The 15,575-nt window shown below is 39.4% G+C and overlaps 1 protein-coding gene across 2 annotated transcripts in view; it reads right to left on the bottom strand.

Annotated features, from left to right (window-relative positions):
• Positions 1-286: 286 nt before the first annotated feature.
• Positions 287-15,575, bottom strand: part of LOC101026757 (cytochrome P450 3A8) — a 30,366-nt gene continuing 15,077 nt past the window's right edge. Inside the window, exons 5-13 of one of the 2 annotated variants that reach the window (XM_003895756.3) lie at positions 13,440-13,553; positions 13,086-13,174; positions 11,667-11,815; positions 10,423-10,550; positions 9,671-9,737; positions 6,581-6,741; positions 4,287-4,513; positions 3,066-3,228; positions 287-853 (exon numbers count right to left, since the gene is read on the bottom strand). In XM_003895756.3, coding sequence (XP_003895805.1) covers positions 758-853; positions 3,066-3,228; positions 4,287-4,513; positions 6,581-6,741; positions 9,671-9,737; positions 10,423-10,550; positions 11,667-11,815; positions 13,086-13,174; positions 13,440-13,553 — 1,194 coding nt within the window. In that variant the 3' untranslated portion in view covers positions 287-757. Of the gene's footprint in view, positions 854-3,065; positions 3,229-4,286; positions 4,514-6,580; positions 6,742-9,670; positions 9,738-10,422; positions 10,551-11,666; positions 11,816-13,085; positions 13,175-13,439; positions 13,554-14,512; positions 15,574-15,575 lie in introns of those variants that run through there. The other variant, XM_021935178.1, reaches the window with a different exon arrangement.

Raw genomic sequence — 15,575 nt, 5'->3', positions numbered from 1 at the left:
GAACTCCTGACCTCAGGCGATCCACCTGGCTCAGCCTCCCAAAGTGCTGAGATTACAGGAATGAGCCACTATGCCTGATCAAAAATGGCATAATTAAACTATGAATATTCTTTCTAAACAATGGGTAAAGTCACAGCGGATTAACTTTCACCTATGTTAATAATCAAATTCTAGTTCTGACAAACGCCCCATACCAACAGTGATTACAATGATCAAAAATATTTACTTGTTGGTTCTTATTCAGTTCTATAGATTTCTCCTTAATATGCAGGAAAGCATCTGATAATACTTTTGTAAAGTGGTCTTTATTGATTTAATATAAAACTTATTATAGAATACTCCAGGTAAAACATGAGCTATAAATGTCACTGTTAGAGCCATCAAAATAATTCTTGTTTTCATTAATAATTGTGGATGAAATTATCGAGAAATGTTGATTCTCTTATCAGAGCTCAGGAGGAGTTAATGGTGCTAACTAGGGGTGCTTGAACCAGGCTGGAGATAGTCCTATGAGAAGCAGAGGAGCCAAATCTATCTCCCCTGCACTAATTTGGTCATCTCCTTTATATTCCCAAGTATAACACTATACACAGACAGGGAAAGAGCTCAATGCATGTACAGAATCCCTGGTTATTTATGCAGTACATTGGATGAAGCCCATCTTCATTTCAGGGTTCTATTCACAAAGTAATTTGAGGTCTCTCGTGTTCTGGGGCACAGCTTTCTTGAAGAGCAAAGCAGAAGTCCTTAGTAAAATTCAGGCTCCACTTACGGTCCCATCCCTTGACTCAATCTTTAGAACAATGGGTTTTTCTGTTTGAAGAAGTCCTCCTAAGCGTAATTTCAGCGGGATCTGCAACAGTTAAAAAAGCATATTGAGTAGCATTAAATAAAGCCAAAGTAGAAAGTATAGCATCAAAGTAAAAAAATGCATTAATGACAATAATGCTTGTAAACATATAAAAACTACTTTCAGCACTATAAATCTTGGATTCTTTATACTTATTCTATAAGATGTGTGAAGATTGGATAGTGAGAGCATTCATCATCTATCATTTAACAAAATATTTATGGAGTACTCTTCTGTGCCAGGCCTGAGACAAATTCATGGGAACCTGTGTTCTTTATTGATTTAAATTTTAAGTAAAATGGATGAGTTTTTAAAATTTAAACCAGATTATTAAGCATGATGGCAAACTATTTTTGAAGAGTCATATAAAGTTAATTTTGTGTATGTTGAAACTTGCAAGGTAATCCTAAGTAGTTATTGTACATTTTAATTATATGGACAGTCTTCAACTTCCAGAGTCCAGTAATTCCTCCCAGTTGAACCTGTCCAGTGTAAAGATGGGAAGACACCTTCAGGAAACATCATCGTTTTATTTTTTATCATCTCCTCTTGGCTCCTAAGGGTAGTGCAAGTGGGGAACCTCTCAATTCCTACAGTGTTTTGACTCAACTTTTAGCCCTATTCTTATTGAGACACTGCTTCAGTATTGAGGGGACACAACAGAGTGATATTCTGATCACCATGGAGTAATGGGCATGAAAATGGCCATGGAGATCAAGAAGTGCCAGCTTGGGAGCTTACCAAGGAATACCTTCCCCATCCCCGGTGTGCCAGAGGACCACTTTTATTCAGGGCTGGGTACCCTGTCTGAGCACATATAGGATAGCTACACAGCTGGCCTAAAGCCACCAATAATACGGAATATGAAAATAATATGGAAACTATTTCTATCTTCTTCCTCTCCTATATAGAAAGCCTACTTACTTAAGGGGTGGAGTTGAATAATAAATACGTGAGACTTAGAAATAAGATTTATAGGGTCTTGTTTAATATGAATCAGTGACATCTGTTCTTTAACTTCTTCAGAGAAAATATTTCAAATCTTTCTATAAATATAACACCTTATTATTTAAAAATTTTCAAAACCCAAGAATGTTTTCACTGCAGACAGACATGCATGCGCACATGTGCACACACACACACACACACACACATATGCATGAATAGCATTTGTTAAAGGTTCACATTAAGTAGCTTAATATATGTATGCAAGCCATCAACTGCACATCACTCCTTAAACATTGACCAAATGCTTGCGTTAGATACAGTCCCTTGCAAGGCACCACTGGGATATTTTAAAAGAAATAAAATGAGAGGATATTGTTAATGGAGGTGGGAAGACATTCTTAGATACAGAGAAAATATAGAGAATAAAACTCAATGATTCAATGGCAAATTGTGAAATTATACGGTAATAGCCTCCAGTATCCAATAACAGAGCAGAGAAGTAAATGGGCCCTGGACTAGGAGGAGAAGACACTTTGGAGGGGCTTGGAAATTGAACTAGGACTTGAAAGATAAGAACAAAATGAGGAGAAAGGGAACAACATTAATAGAGTTATAACTGGGTTGAAATGGAGCCCAACTGAATGGAGCTAAGCACCTGGAAAATGAGGTCAGTCAGGATGGCCTTGGACTGTGGTAGCCCTTCATGTCCACCAGAAATGCCTTAAATTAGTCATTCTCAACCTTGTCTTCAGATAAGAAACAATGGGGGAGCTTTTAAAGCTACACTCTGGGCAAATTAGTTTAGAATTTCTGTGATATCCCAGGCATTATGAATTTTTAAAGCTCCCTGGTGATTCCAAGGTACAGTTAGTGGTTGGGAGCCACTGTCATAAGAAAGTTTCTGTAAGTTCTGGTAGGGGAGAGCAGCATTCAAAAGTCACAACAAGGTATTCATTGCACTTTATGATTGTGCAAAATACTTCCCCATCTTTCCAATCGACTTGAAACTGAACTTAAACTTTGCTCAAGTTCAAGGAGACTGCAGATAATCATGCCATGCTAATCTACATGGACTTCACATGATGTTTTTAATGCTACAGCTTTTGACCTCCAGAACTGAAGCGCCCTCAAAGATCACAGATGGGTCCAAATTGATCCCTTGGCCCATAGGACAAATTAGTAAACAAGCATATTCTTTTTAAAAATATAGACCTTTCAGTTAAAAGAATTCTTAATAAAACATTATTTTTGTAGAAAATTGACTAACCTGTGTTTCTTTACAAGGTTTGAAGGAGAAGTTCTGAAGGACTCTGATTAGAGCAAGTTTCATGTTCATGAGAGCAAACCTCATGCCAATGCAGTTTCTGGGTCCACTTCCAAAGGGCGTGTATATGTAAGGATCTATGTTGTCCTTGTTCTTCTTGCTGAACCTGGTTCCACATTGGTAGATTTTTTAAAAGTTAATGACATAATGCCCCTAAGAGTTACATGTAAGGTTTCTTACTTAGGGCCCACCCCTCCTCTAGTAGTACACAGGATACTTTTGTGGGCTGGTCATTGAAATCCTGCTATGCTTATTTTGCTATGAGAATTGTACGCTACAGATCCTTTCTACTCTCCCTACACTATAGGAGCTTTCAGTCTTGTTGAGATGAGATAAACACTGTTGCAAAGAATACTTATTTCCAAATACTGAAATTATATTCAGGGTGGTGATGTGTTCACACTATAAAAGGCACATAAGTGATAAGACTGAGTAATGGAAAAGTAGGTTCCTGCCTCAAGTCACACTTACGTTGGTCATGAGGAAGGAGAAGGGGAAACTGTCTTGCACTATTTCAAAATTGTTATTTTGCACTTTCCTTCTCCTCTCCTCTCTTGTTTTTTCTAATCCTCCTCCTTCTCCTCCCTACCTTGTCTTATCCCTCCTTCTCCTCCTTCTTCTTCTCTCCATCTCTCCCTCTTTCTCCCCAACACCTCTATAGAATAATTGAAGTTAGATAATTTACACAGGCATACGATGCTACTATACCAAGGTAACACGGTATCATCACTGCTTTCTTTGTCTGTCTCTTCCACTAAGCTATAAATTCTTTGAAGATTAGACCCATGTTTTTTATTCAAATTTTATTCCTAAATATTTGATTATATTTATGAAAAAATATTCATTTGGGGGATGTAATAATAGCATTGTGATCATGTGTTTCTAAAAGAGTCCTTATATTTTGGACACTTATGACCCGTAAGGACATAATTGATGACCTTCATCTTAAGTTTTTGGGACTGTGGATGGCTGTAGTTTTCTTTTTTCTAGTCTGTGGTTTGAAAAGTGTGACAATAATCAATTTGATGATTTAAGAAAACTTCTAAATGTAAAAAGACAAGCAAATAATTATATAAGCCCATGACCGTCCTATAGATTAAGAGAGACAGAATATGCTTGAACCAGGCTGGTTCAGGGAAGGCTCCCTTCTCAGGGGCCTTGTACCTTTCAGGGAGGAACTTCTCAGGCTCTGTCCAGTACTTTGAGTCATGATGAAGAGCATAGGTTGGAATCATCACCACCACCCCTTTGGGTATGAATATCCCATTGATTTCAACATCTTTTTTGCAGACCCTCTCAAGTCTCATAGCAATTGGAAATAATCTGAGCGTTTCGTTCACCACCATGTCGAGATACTCCATCTGTAGCACAGTATCATAGGTGGGTGGTGCCTGGTAAGAAAGAAACAGATTTGGATAAACTGAGATTTTGAATTAACTTTTAACTCAGTCCATGCAGTACTGTTGAAGTGTTAGAAGCTCCAGAGAATAACTCATACTGGTAAAGGATCGAAGCATTTATAAAGTGTTTTAATAACTGTCATGCCCGTTGATGTGCTCAATGGCCCACTGAGATGCGTGGAGGTGTTGTGAAGAGGGGAGACATTTGGGACAGCTCTCACCCTAGGGACTGAAATCCTTAGCATAACCGTGTAGTGGTTTTTCTTTCTCATGGAAACAAATGTGACTAATAGGCTATGACCACTAAGATCAAAAAAATATGAGAAAGTGATTGTTACCTTTCAAAAGCAGGTCACACGTCTGTAATCAAAAAAGTAAAAACAGATAAAAGGAGCAAATTCCTGTGTTGATGTGTGGACACAGGGAGGGGAACATCACACATCGGGGCCTGTTGGAGGTGGGGGGGGGCGGGTGCCTAGAGGAGGTATAGCATTAGGAGAAATACCTAATATAGATGATGAGTTGATGGGTGCAGCAAACCACCATGGCACATGTATACCTATGTAACAAATCTGCACATTCAGCACATGTGCCCCGGAACTTAAAGTAAAACAATAATTTAAAAAAAGAAAGATTTACAGTCAATTCATGGAATATTTTTAGCGTTTGCCTTGTGTGTGTGTGTTTATACAAATATGCTCAAACCAAAAAAAAAAAAATTATTTGTGCTACACAAGGATTATTGGTTGCAAAGTCCTGCTTATATATATAAAACAAAAGAGTTACAAAGCAGGATTTGTATTTTATATATACACACTTATAAAAGGAGGACTTTTGTTATATACGTAAAATGTGGAGAGAAACACTATATTATATAAAATCTCTATAAAATAATTTGAGGACAAACTAGTCCCTTTCTATCCCAAAAATGACAAAGAAGGTTCTGGTTGGATGTAACCAGAGCACATGATTTCAGTGCTAGTGGAAGTTATAAGGAGGATAGAACCCCACGCAGCCCTGTCCTCACTTGCTGAAACAGTCTCCTAGTTGTTGCTTCAGGGATGGACTATAATCTCTAAAGAACATTCCTTTGTGTTCACCTCACTGCCAGCCCCAAAGCCGTGTCTCTTCATGCCACAAAGAATCCCAGTTTTGGCAGAGGTCTGAAAACAGTGGAGGTGATATGCACCTAGTGTTTGGTGTTATATTTGGAAAGCAATATTATTGAGTTTTAAGACTAGCTCAGGAGACAGATACCCTGGTTCCTAGCCTGGCTTCTTCACCAGTTACTACCTGACTGGAACATAAGATAGGTGTGGGGAGAGCTGGGTCAGCCTGCACAGCACACCCAGGGCCAGGCTCTGTCAGATCCCAGCCAGACCAGAGCAAGTCCTGTCAATATCAGCAGAGCTCACTATCCAACCATGATGTGTGGAAGAGTCAAGACGTGGGGAGATACTCGGAAAGGCTCTCACCCCAGGAACTGAAATCCTTAGCATAACCATGTAGTGGTTTTTCTTTCTCATGGAAACAAACGTGACTAATAGGCTATGACCACTAGCATCAAATAAAATATGAGAAAGTGATTGGCACCTTTCAAAAAAAAAAGGTCACACGTCTGTAACCAAGAAAGTGAAAACAGATAAAAAGAGCAAATTCCTGTGTCCATGTGTGGACACAGGGAGGGGAACATCACATACCACTATGGTGCCTGCTCCAACCACAAAATTCACAACCAAAACCGATGTGAAATGAGTGTGAGCAATAAATGCTTATTGTTAGATGCCACTGAGATTTTTTGAGGTTTTTTCCTTAGCATTATTGTAGTAACAGAAAGCAGATGAACCAAGTACAGCACTGTTTTACAAAGGTCTTATGATTCTGCCAGTAGCAACAATTCCCTATGTTTCTTTCTTTTCTTTTCAGAGTCTTCCTACAGAGTGTCAGTGAAAGAATCAGTGATTATGCTTTTTACAAAAATCTTCCTGGGGAGTGGTGAGGAGACATTTTTGCTAAGGCTTCACCTCCTCCCTCCTTCTCCATGTATCATCCACTCACCTTATTGGGTAAAACTGCATCAATTTCCTCCTGCAGTTTCTGCTGGACATCAGGGTGAGTGGCCAGTTCATACATAATGAAGGAAAGAACACTGCTGGTGGTTTCATAGCCAGCAAAAATGAAGATAATTGATTGGGCCACGAGCTCCAGATCAGACAGAGCTGAAAGGAGAGGAAAGACATTTTAGGTAAATCAGGTCAATGTAGGCCATCACAGTTTAGATGAAGAGAAATCTAAGTGAAGCCCTCAAATCCCTAAGGGAAAAAAATAGAAAAGCAATTCAGAGGTACACTTGGGGTGGTTTCACTCTGATGTGTATCTTACAGAACCAGAATAAGGCAAATCATTTTAATCCAGTTTTCCCCAAGGTCTTCGAGAATGTGGGCCATCCATTCCTCCTCATGCCATCCCCGCCACCTGCATGGCTGTGTAATTTCCAGAGAGAGCATTTCTTCCTAACATACTCAGTGTTATGGGTGTGCTCCTTGAATGATCCTAAAAATACTTTATTGTAAGTTAATATGAGGTAGTCTTCTCCCCCAAGAAAAATGTAATTTATTTTAGCTACGATATACCTTGACGAACTTTGAGAGAATTTGCAATATTAATGGTTAAACGTAGGGAAAATTAAAGGATATTTCCCGTAGATATGTTTGAGGGAACTTAAGGGACCAATGCTGGACTACAGACCATCTCTTGGTACCCAAAGTGTGGTCCAGGGGTCAGAAGCATCTGGGAGCTCATTAGAAATGCAAAATCTCAAACCCCACCCTTGAACTACTGATTCAAAATCTGAACTTTCACAAGATGTGGTGATTTGTGTGCATAGCCTAGCTTGAGAAGCATGGATTACATCTTTGAGAGGCATCAGGTGATAGATCTAGGCTACAGTTCTCAGAATTGACTATCTCAGGATGTACAAGAATGAGAGATGGGGCCGGGCGCGGTGGCTCACGTCTGTAACCCCAGCACTTTGGGAGGCCGAAGCGGGCCGATCACAAGGTCAGGAGATCAAGACCATCCTGGCTAACACGGTGAAACCCTGTCTCTACTAAAAAATACAAAAAATTAGTCAGGCGTGGTGGCAGGCGCCTGTAGTCCCAGCTACTGGGGAGGCTGAGGCAGGAGAATGGCGTGAACCTGGGAGGCAGAGCTTGCAGTGAGCCGAGATCCAGCCACAGCACTCCAGCCTGGGCAACAGAGTGAGATTCCGTCTCAGAAAAAAAAAAAAAAAAGATGAGAGATGGACAAAAAGCTAGATGAGTGGTGTTGATTGCAATCTGATGAATGGCATTAACATAGCATAAGCTCCTATGATGACAGGTTGGCCTCCCTTCTGGTTTTCTCCTGAGGGAAGGTCAGGGTGGTCTATCACTGGTCTGTTTGATCAGGACTGGATTAGGACTTTTAAAGACCTAGAACACAGAAATAAATATGGTGCCTGCTCCAACCATGTAATTCACAACTAAAACCAATATGAAAGGAGTGTGAGAAAGGTTGACAGAGCTGTGATTTACCAGTGAAGACTTCTGTGATGCAGTTGTGGGTAAATTCAACTACCTAATCATTGCATTCAGTTATCATGAACCTGATGATACTGATGTGAAATTGAACTATAATCTCAAAGTTTAGAGCTCTGCTGTCCAATATGGTAGCTACTATCCACTAGTGGCTATTGAAAATCAAATTGTATTCAATTAAACTGAAATACCATTTAAAATTGATCTTCAGTGGCACTAGCCATATATCCAGTGCTAAAAAGCCGTATGTGTCTTTGATTTCTATATGAAACAGTAAAACAATAGACTATTTCCTTTATTACAGCAAGTTGTATTGGGATAGACAGATGAATAGATAGATGATAGATAGATAATAGATAAGTAGATAGATGATAGATGGATAAATGATAGATAGATGATAGATATATACATAGATAGATACGTAGATAGACATACAGACAAAAGTAGATGTAGATATGGACATATTTAAAGCAGTATGCTGGAGTCAGTCCAGTCCTGCTCTCTAGAACCAATAGTTAAATATTCAGGAATTTTATGAGATGGTTGCCAAGTCTTGGTGGCTTGAAATTGACCATGGTCATCATTTCGCCACTGTCATAGTCACAGTGACTTCAGTAAAAACCATACATGGGTTGTGGGCCGGGCGCGGTGGCTCAAGCCTGTAATCCCAGCACTTTGGGAGGCCGAGACGGGTGGATCACGAGGTCAGGAGATCGAGACCATCCTGACTAACACGGTGAAACCCCGTCTCTACTAAAAAAATACAAAAAACTAGCCGGGCGAGGTGGCAGGCGCCTGTAGTCCCAGCTACTCGGGAGGCGGAGGCAGGAGAATGGTGTAAACCCGGGAGGCGGAGCTTGCAGTGAGCTGAGATCCGGCCACTGCACTCCAGCCTGGGCGACAGAGCAAGACTCCGTCTCAAAAAAAAAAAAAAAAAAAAAAAACCATACATGGGTTGTAAAATTACTAGGTGAAACATTGAAGACAAAGAGGATATTTACACGATCTCAGAGGTTATCCCCACAAGTTGCTAAGCCATTCCAAAGGAGAAAATAACTTTGCAGTAGATTAACCTGATGAACATACTTTCAACAAGCACTGCCAGCTAAAATCCCCCTGATTGGAACAGTGTGGCTCCTGATTGGATGTTAGATGTATTAGGTTGCTGCAAAAGTTATTGTGGGATTTTGCCATTACTTTTCATTGCTTTTTTCTGCAATGAAAAGTACTTTTTCAGCAACCTAATAAATTTACAGGCAGAAGTTTTGATTCATTGGATCTGGAGGAGGCCGAGAACTGGCATTTGATCTGATGTAGGTGATCCACAGACCGCCGACTGACTTTCTAGCATGCCAGGTTTGCTTAGGTTGCCCTTTAATCTTAGAACATGGCTATCTATGCCTGTATGCCTCTAGAAAGTGCCTCCAGCTACCATTTGTAACATCCAAACATGTGTCGTTTTGCTATGTGGCAGAAATTCTCATCCTCTTGGAATACTTCCTGCACATTTTCAGAACAAGGCCCTCCCTCTGAGTGCCCCACTAGTAGCCCCCAGAAGCACTCTGGTTACCTTTGTGGGACTCAGTTTCTTTCGAATTCTGAGAGTCAATCATCAGCTGAAGGAAATCCACTCGGTGCTAGAAGCAAAAAGAGAAATTTCATTGACAGAAAGTGGCTCCTGAAGTCAGAAGTAAATCAGAAGAGCAGTCCTCCATCTCCCTTCCCAGAGTATGGGTCCTTGAAGACCAGAAATCTGATGGGTGTTGCCTGAGTCACTAGTGAAAAAAATACCCTTCTAAATCCTTGGAAAGCAGGATGTTTTCCTGAAACAAATCTGGCTATCATGTGAGATGGCTCAAATTTAACCCACACTACACTTCAGCAGGTGGCCCAACAGGGCCTTTCATTGGAGAATGGGCAAAATAACAGGTTTGTACTTGAAATGAGTCCACCAATCTATGATCTGGGGAAAGCATAATACCAGTAAAATATATTTCCAAACAGTAATGTTTATCCTCTGTCAATTTATTGAAAGGAAATAAAGTGGTAAAGTTTTATCTCAATAAAATTTATGCCAAGGCATACTAACTGTCGTGTCTGATATCAAATTTTATGTGCTATCTCTGACTCATTCTCATATCTCCTTCCCCAAACTCCACTTTCTGCATTCCTACCAAATGAATTCTCTTGCTCTAAACATGAGTAGTCTTTATGTTAAAATCATTCTTTAAAAACATACAGGTAAGTGCACCAATCATATGTATATTATCTAAAAAATTATGAAAAACTAAGCATCCTCCTATAACTGCCACCAGATTTTACCTTTTGTGTATCTTTGAGGCGACTTTCTTTTATCCTTTTTACAGATTTTCTTAAAAAACTTGTAACTTCTCTTGGAAAAATAGAGATATTTAATACTTCAAGAATTGGGATGAGAAATGGGAAGATTGCTGTAGGAAAACCAAAACAAAAACAGAAAAAGAAATCCATTGTGAAAATGCAAAATTTATCTGGAGCAATTCTAATTTTCTCTACCAATCAGAAGAGTAAAAGACATCAAGGTTCTCAAGTGGAAGCCATTCCTTCTATAACTTTTGCCCTCTCACAGGCCAGTGGCTGAGCAAGGGCAGGTCTATGCATAGGGACCATCACTACGGCAGTGAGATCAGCAGCCCCTTGTGCATCTTTTGAATGATAAAAGGAACAAAATTCAATGCCTTAATCTCTTTGCCTTTATCTATTGGACTAGAGTCTCCTAGAATAACCCGAATCATAATCTGAAGCTCAAAATTAATCTTGCTGTTCAAGAAATAGTAGGTAGTCAAGATAGAAATAACACAGCATATCTCTGTCACCTCACAGCATATCTCTGTCACCTATCATGGAATAAAGCTAAAATCAATAAGGGAAAGAAAATTGGGAAACTCACACATATGTGGAAGTTAAAGAATAAACGTTTAAGTAACCAATGAGTCAAAGTAGAAACCAAAAGGGCAAATAGAAACTGTTTTGAGGTGAGCAAAAATTAAGATGTGATAGGCCACAATCTCATGGGATTTAGCAAAGAAATTGCTCAGAGGGAAATTTGTAGCTGTAATGTCTACATTTAGAAGAACAAAAAATCACAAATCAATCATCTACATTCATGCCACAACACAGTAAATGAGGAAAGGCAAACTAAGTCTGAAGCCAGCAGAAGAAAGAAAATAATACAGACTAAAGTACAAATTCATGAACTAGAGAATAAAAAAAAAACCCTGACAAATGAATATCATTTCTATGAAGTGTCCAGAATAGGCAAATCTATAAAGGCAGAGAGTTGATTAGCGGTTGCATATGATGACAGGGTTTGTGGCAGGTGGTTGATAGCTAAAAATGTATGAGGTCTCTAGATTGACAAAAAAAGTTTTAAAGTTTTAAATGGTGATGGTCACACATATCTTCAAATGTACTACAAATCACTGAACTGTATGTTTTAAGTGGATGAATTACATGGTGATTTACATCTCAATAAAGCAGTTATTTTTAAGCGAGGAAGAGAGAAAAGGAAATAGTAGTCCACATACTTATTGAGAGAAAGAATGGATCTAAGAAATCAAATCTTAAAAGCTTCTTGGTGTTTTCCACAAAGGGGTCTTGTGGATTGTTGAGAGAGTCGATATTCACTCCAAATGATGTGCTAGTGATCACGTCCATGCTGTAGGCCCCAAAGACACTGAGTGGAGAAAGATGTGGCAAATTAAAATCAGCACCTCTTTACCATCCTTCTACTATACGTGCAACAGGAAACCCACATGTCCAGTCAAGACAGATAAAGAGCCACAGACTTTCAGAACTATCTACTGGATCATGTCCCATCACTCTCCATCAGAAGGTGGTTATCGGGTGCCAGTGATGCCCCTGGCCCTATGCTGGGGGTGATGGAGATACTTGACCGAATTAGACTTACCTCTGAGGTCAAGGAGCCCAGTCATAGGAAGACAGAGACCCATTATCAGAAAACTGTAGTAGCAGATGTTGAGTGTGGATGATACAAGATGTGTAAGCACTGTGCTTCAGCAGGACAAGAGTAGAATAATTAACTCTTCCTAAGGGGCTCAAGAAAGGTGGCATTGCCTGACTACAGACTCTATGCCCAGAGCTGATTCCTCTTCAGCACTTTACAAAGCAACAACACCCTGTTCTGAGTTCCTAGGAATATCATCCTTATTCTCTATACTCCCTGCTCAAGCTTTGGAAAGTTCCACTATCCCCAGCTGTGGTGAGCTGAGGTTGCCCTGAAGGCAGAATTATTTTTGTAAAATATAATGACCAAGAATGTTCTGGTTAAAAAAAAAAGAATCTCTCAAAATTTGATTTGGAAATTTCTATAGTAAGTGACCACATATTCCGGTCTGCCCAGGACAGGCTCAGATTACACCTGTTGTTCCTGCATAAGTGTAGACAGCAAAAAATAGACTTGCCCTACCTCTAGCGTTTTTACCACCTTTTCTCCTTGAGACCAGAGGAAGCAGAAGTGGTGGGAATTGTTAATATTTAGTATTCTACTGATATCCTCAGAAAAAAACATGAAAGGATCAAAGTTATTCTAAGTTCTCCATTATAACTTTCCCACCCTACTCACTGCCAACCAACAGATACCAAGTGCCTTCGCCTTCCACCATCCCATACACTCCATGCTTAAAAATTTGGTACAATCACACTTTTCCCCCCAATGGATGTATTTAGTCTTCCAGAATATCCAAGGTGACGATTTAATGGATATGTAAACCCTGGCCCCTGTGCACAGGGGAGAAGATCCTTTTCCTCCAGCTGCCCCATCTCATTGGAGCTTCCCCATCTTGGGAGACCCATTGAAGTTGCATTACCACAGCCCTCCTTTTGTCTGGTCATAGAATAACCCAACAGTGGGAATATCAGCTCCATGGCAGGCAGCTGGAGGGGATCATGACAGCTCAGAACCCCAAGGCTGTGCTCCTACTTACTCTTTCAAGGTGACAGGCTTGCCTGTCTCTGTTTCACGCCTCAGATTTCTCACCAACACATCTCCATACTTGGCAATGATAGGGACCATCTAAGCACAAAACACAACACCACCCGTAGTTAAATGTGCAGACTCTAGTCCCAGAAGGACATGGCTTTCCCCAGCACAGAGCAGTAAGTGACATTTTATAATGAATTTTGTGATGTCTTTTCTGTACATAAAGATAAAAGACCATTTTTAGGAAGCTCAAATTCAGTGGACTACCCCTTGGAAAGGGACTGTGATCTTACTTTATACCTGTCCCCACCAGGTTCATTCTTTAAGTTTCTTATTAAAACTCATGTTGTTTTCATACCTCCTTGAGTTTTCCGCTGGTGAAAGTTGGAGAGAGCAATGATCGTATTCTCTTCCATTCTTCATCCTCAGCTATAGAGATGGCACTTTTCATAAATCCCACTGGACCAAAAGGCTAGAGTTCAAAGCAGAAACATTCTGTCCTACATCAGTTGTGGAGATCTCCATGGTTGTAGAAAATGTGTTAAACAGGCATCACATATTCAACAATTATTTAGTGACCATCTACTAGGTAACAGGCCCTATGCTAGATGCTCAATACAGATTTATCCCAGATGCCCAGTGTCCTGGGATGTATTTGTGTGAGGTGGCAGCATTCGGGAGACCCAGCCACCTGATGTGGTCTCCAGCCTGTATATCCCAGTCACCTTTTACATGCAAATTATCCACATAGTAGGGAACGTGTTCTTCCAGTAGAACAGACAGAATCAAGACCTAGCACTTCTGCGGTGTAGAGAAGGAGGGGAGACAGACAAGCAGGTGACTTTGGTGGACTGTATGTTGCCTCAGACGAGCTGTCAGTATGTTCTCCTACAGCATGGGCAATGTGAAAAAGAGGTGCCTCGATGTGGTGGTTTAAAAAAAAATAGTAGGTAATACCTTTAAAACTAGGAACATATTTTGAAGAAATAACATGATTTCATAAACATTCTTTTCTCTTAATTTTTTATTCCATTGATAGAAAGAAAAAAAAAGAGATAATTATTTTTGCCAACTTGGAACTGGCCTATCAAGCCAACACGTTGAAACTTTCTTTCATCTTCCATAACCATATTTTTTTATAATGAGTACTTCCAGCATTCATTTATGATAAAAACTCAGGAAACTAGGGAGAGAAAATTCCTCAATTTGATAAAGAGAATCTACAAAAAACAAACAAACAAACAAACAAAAAAACAAAAAAAAAACAGCCCACTTCATCAAAATCATGCTTAATGATCAAAGACCAAAGGCTTCCCTCCTAAGATTAGGAACAATTCAAAAATTCACCACATTTACTCAACATTATACTGGGAAGTCCTAGTGCAATAGACAAGAGAAAATAAATAAAAGGCATACAGATTGGAAAGGAAATCAGAGAATTGTCTCTATTTTCAAGTGACATAATTGACAATGTGTAAAATCTCAAGGAAAATACAAAACGACTTCTAGAACTACCATGCCAGTTCTGCAAGGTTCTAGGATACCAGATCAACACACAAAAACAAAGCACATTTCTGTGTAACAACAATCAATATCTGAAAATACAAGAAAAATGTAATATCATTTACAGTCATTCCAACAAAAATGAAATAATTTAGCTGTAAATCTAACAAAACATGTACAGGATCTCTATGCTGAAAACTACAAAATGTTATAAGCAATCAAAGAAAACCTAAGGCAATGGAGAGGCATACTATGTTCATGAATTGAAAGACCAAACAGTAAAGATACAGATTTTCCATAAATTGGTCTACATATTTAATTCAATTTTCGTCAAAATAACAGCACGTTTATTTGTAGACACTGATAAACTCATTCTGAATTTGTATGGAAAAGCAGAGGACCAGGATGAGTTAAAACAAATCTGAGAAAAATAAGTCAATTAAAGTGGGAAGAATCACTCTACATGATGTTAAGAGTTACTGTACAGCTATTAGAGTCACCACAGTGTGATATTGGTGGAATAATAAACACAATGATCAATGGGACAGAGTAGTACATGAGAGATGCAAAGAAGTATGCCCAGGTGATTTTTAACAATATGCCCACCTTTCCAAAAATGGCATTGGAAGAATTGGACAGCCATAAGCCACACACACAAAAAAATGACGCTTGATCTAAATCTCATACCTTATGCAAAAAAAACACAAAATGGATAAAAGAGCTACATTTAGTAAAGCATTAAATTTTATGACTTTTAGAAAAAAACAGCAATATAGGAAGGAGGGCTAGGCAGAGAACTTTCAAACTTGGCACCAAAAGCACAATCCAGAAAAGGAAATATTAATACATTGGCCACCTCAAAATTTTAAAAAGTTTGCTCTGATATGGACCCTGTCAAAGAAAAAGACTTGTCACTGTAGGAAAGCAGGAGGGAGCCACATGGAGACAGAGTGGATCTGCAGCTTGATCATGCTGGTCGTTGCACGAATCT

Source organism: Papio anubis, chromosome 4 (assembly GCF_008728515.1).
Source record: "Papio anubis isolate 15944 chromosome 4, Panubis1.0, whole genome shotgun sequence".
NCBI lineage: Eukaryota > Metazoa > Chordata > Mammalia > Primates > Cercopithecidae > Papio > Papio anubis.
This window is presented reverse-complemented; position numbering and strand designations above follow the sequence as displayed.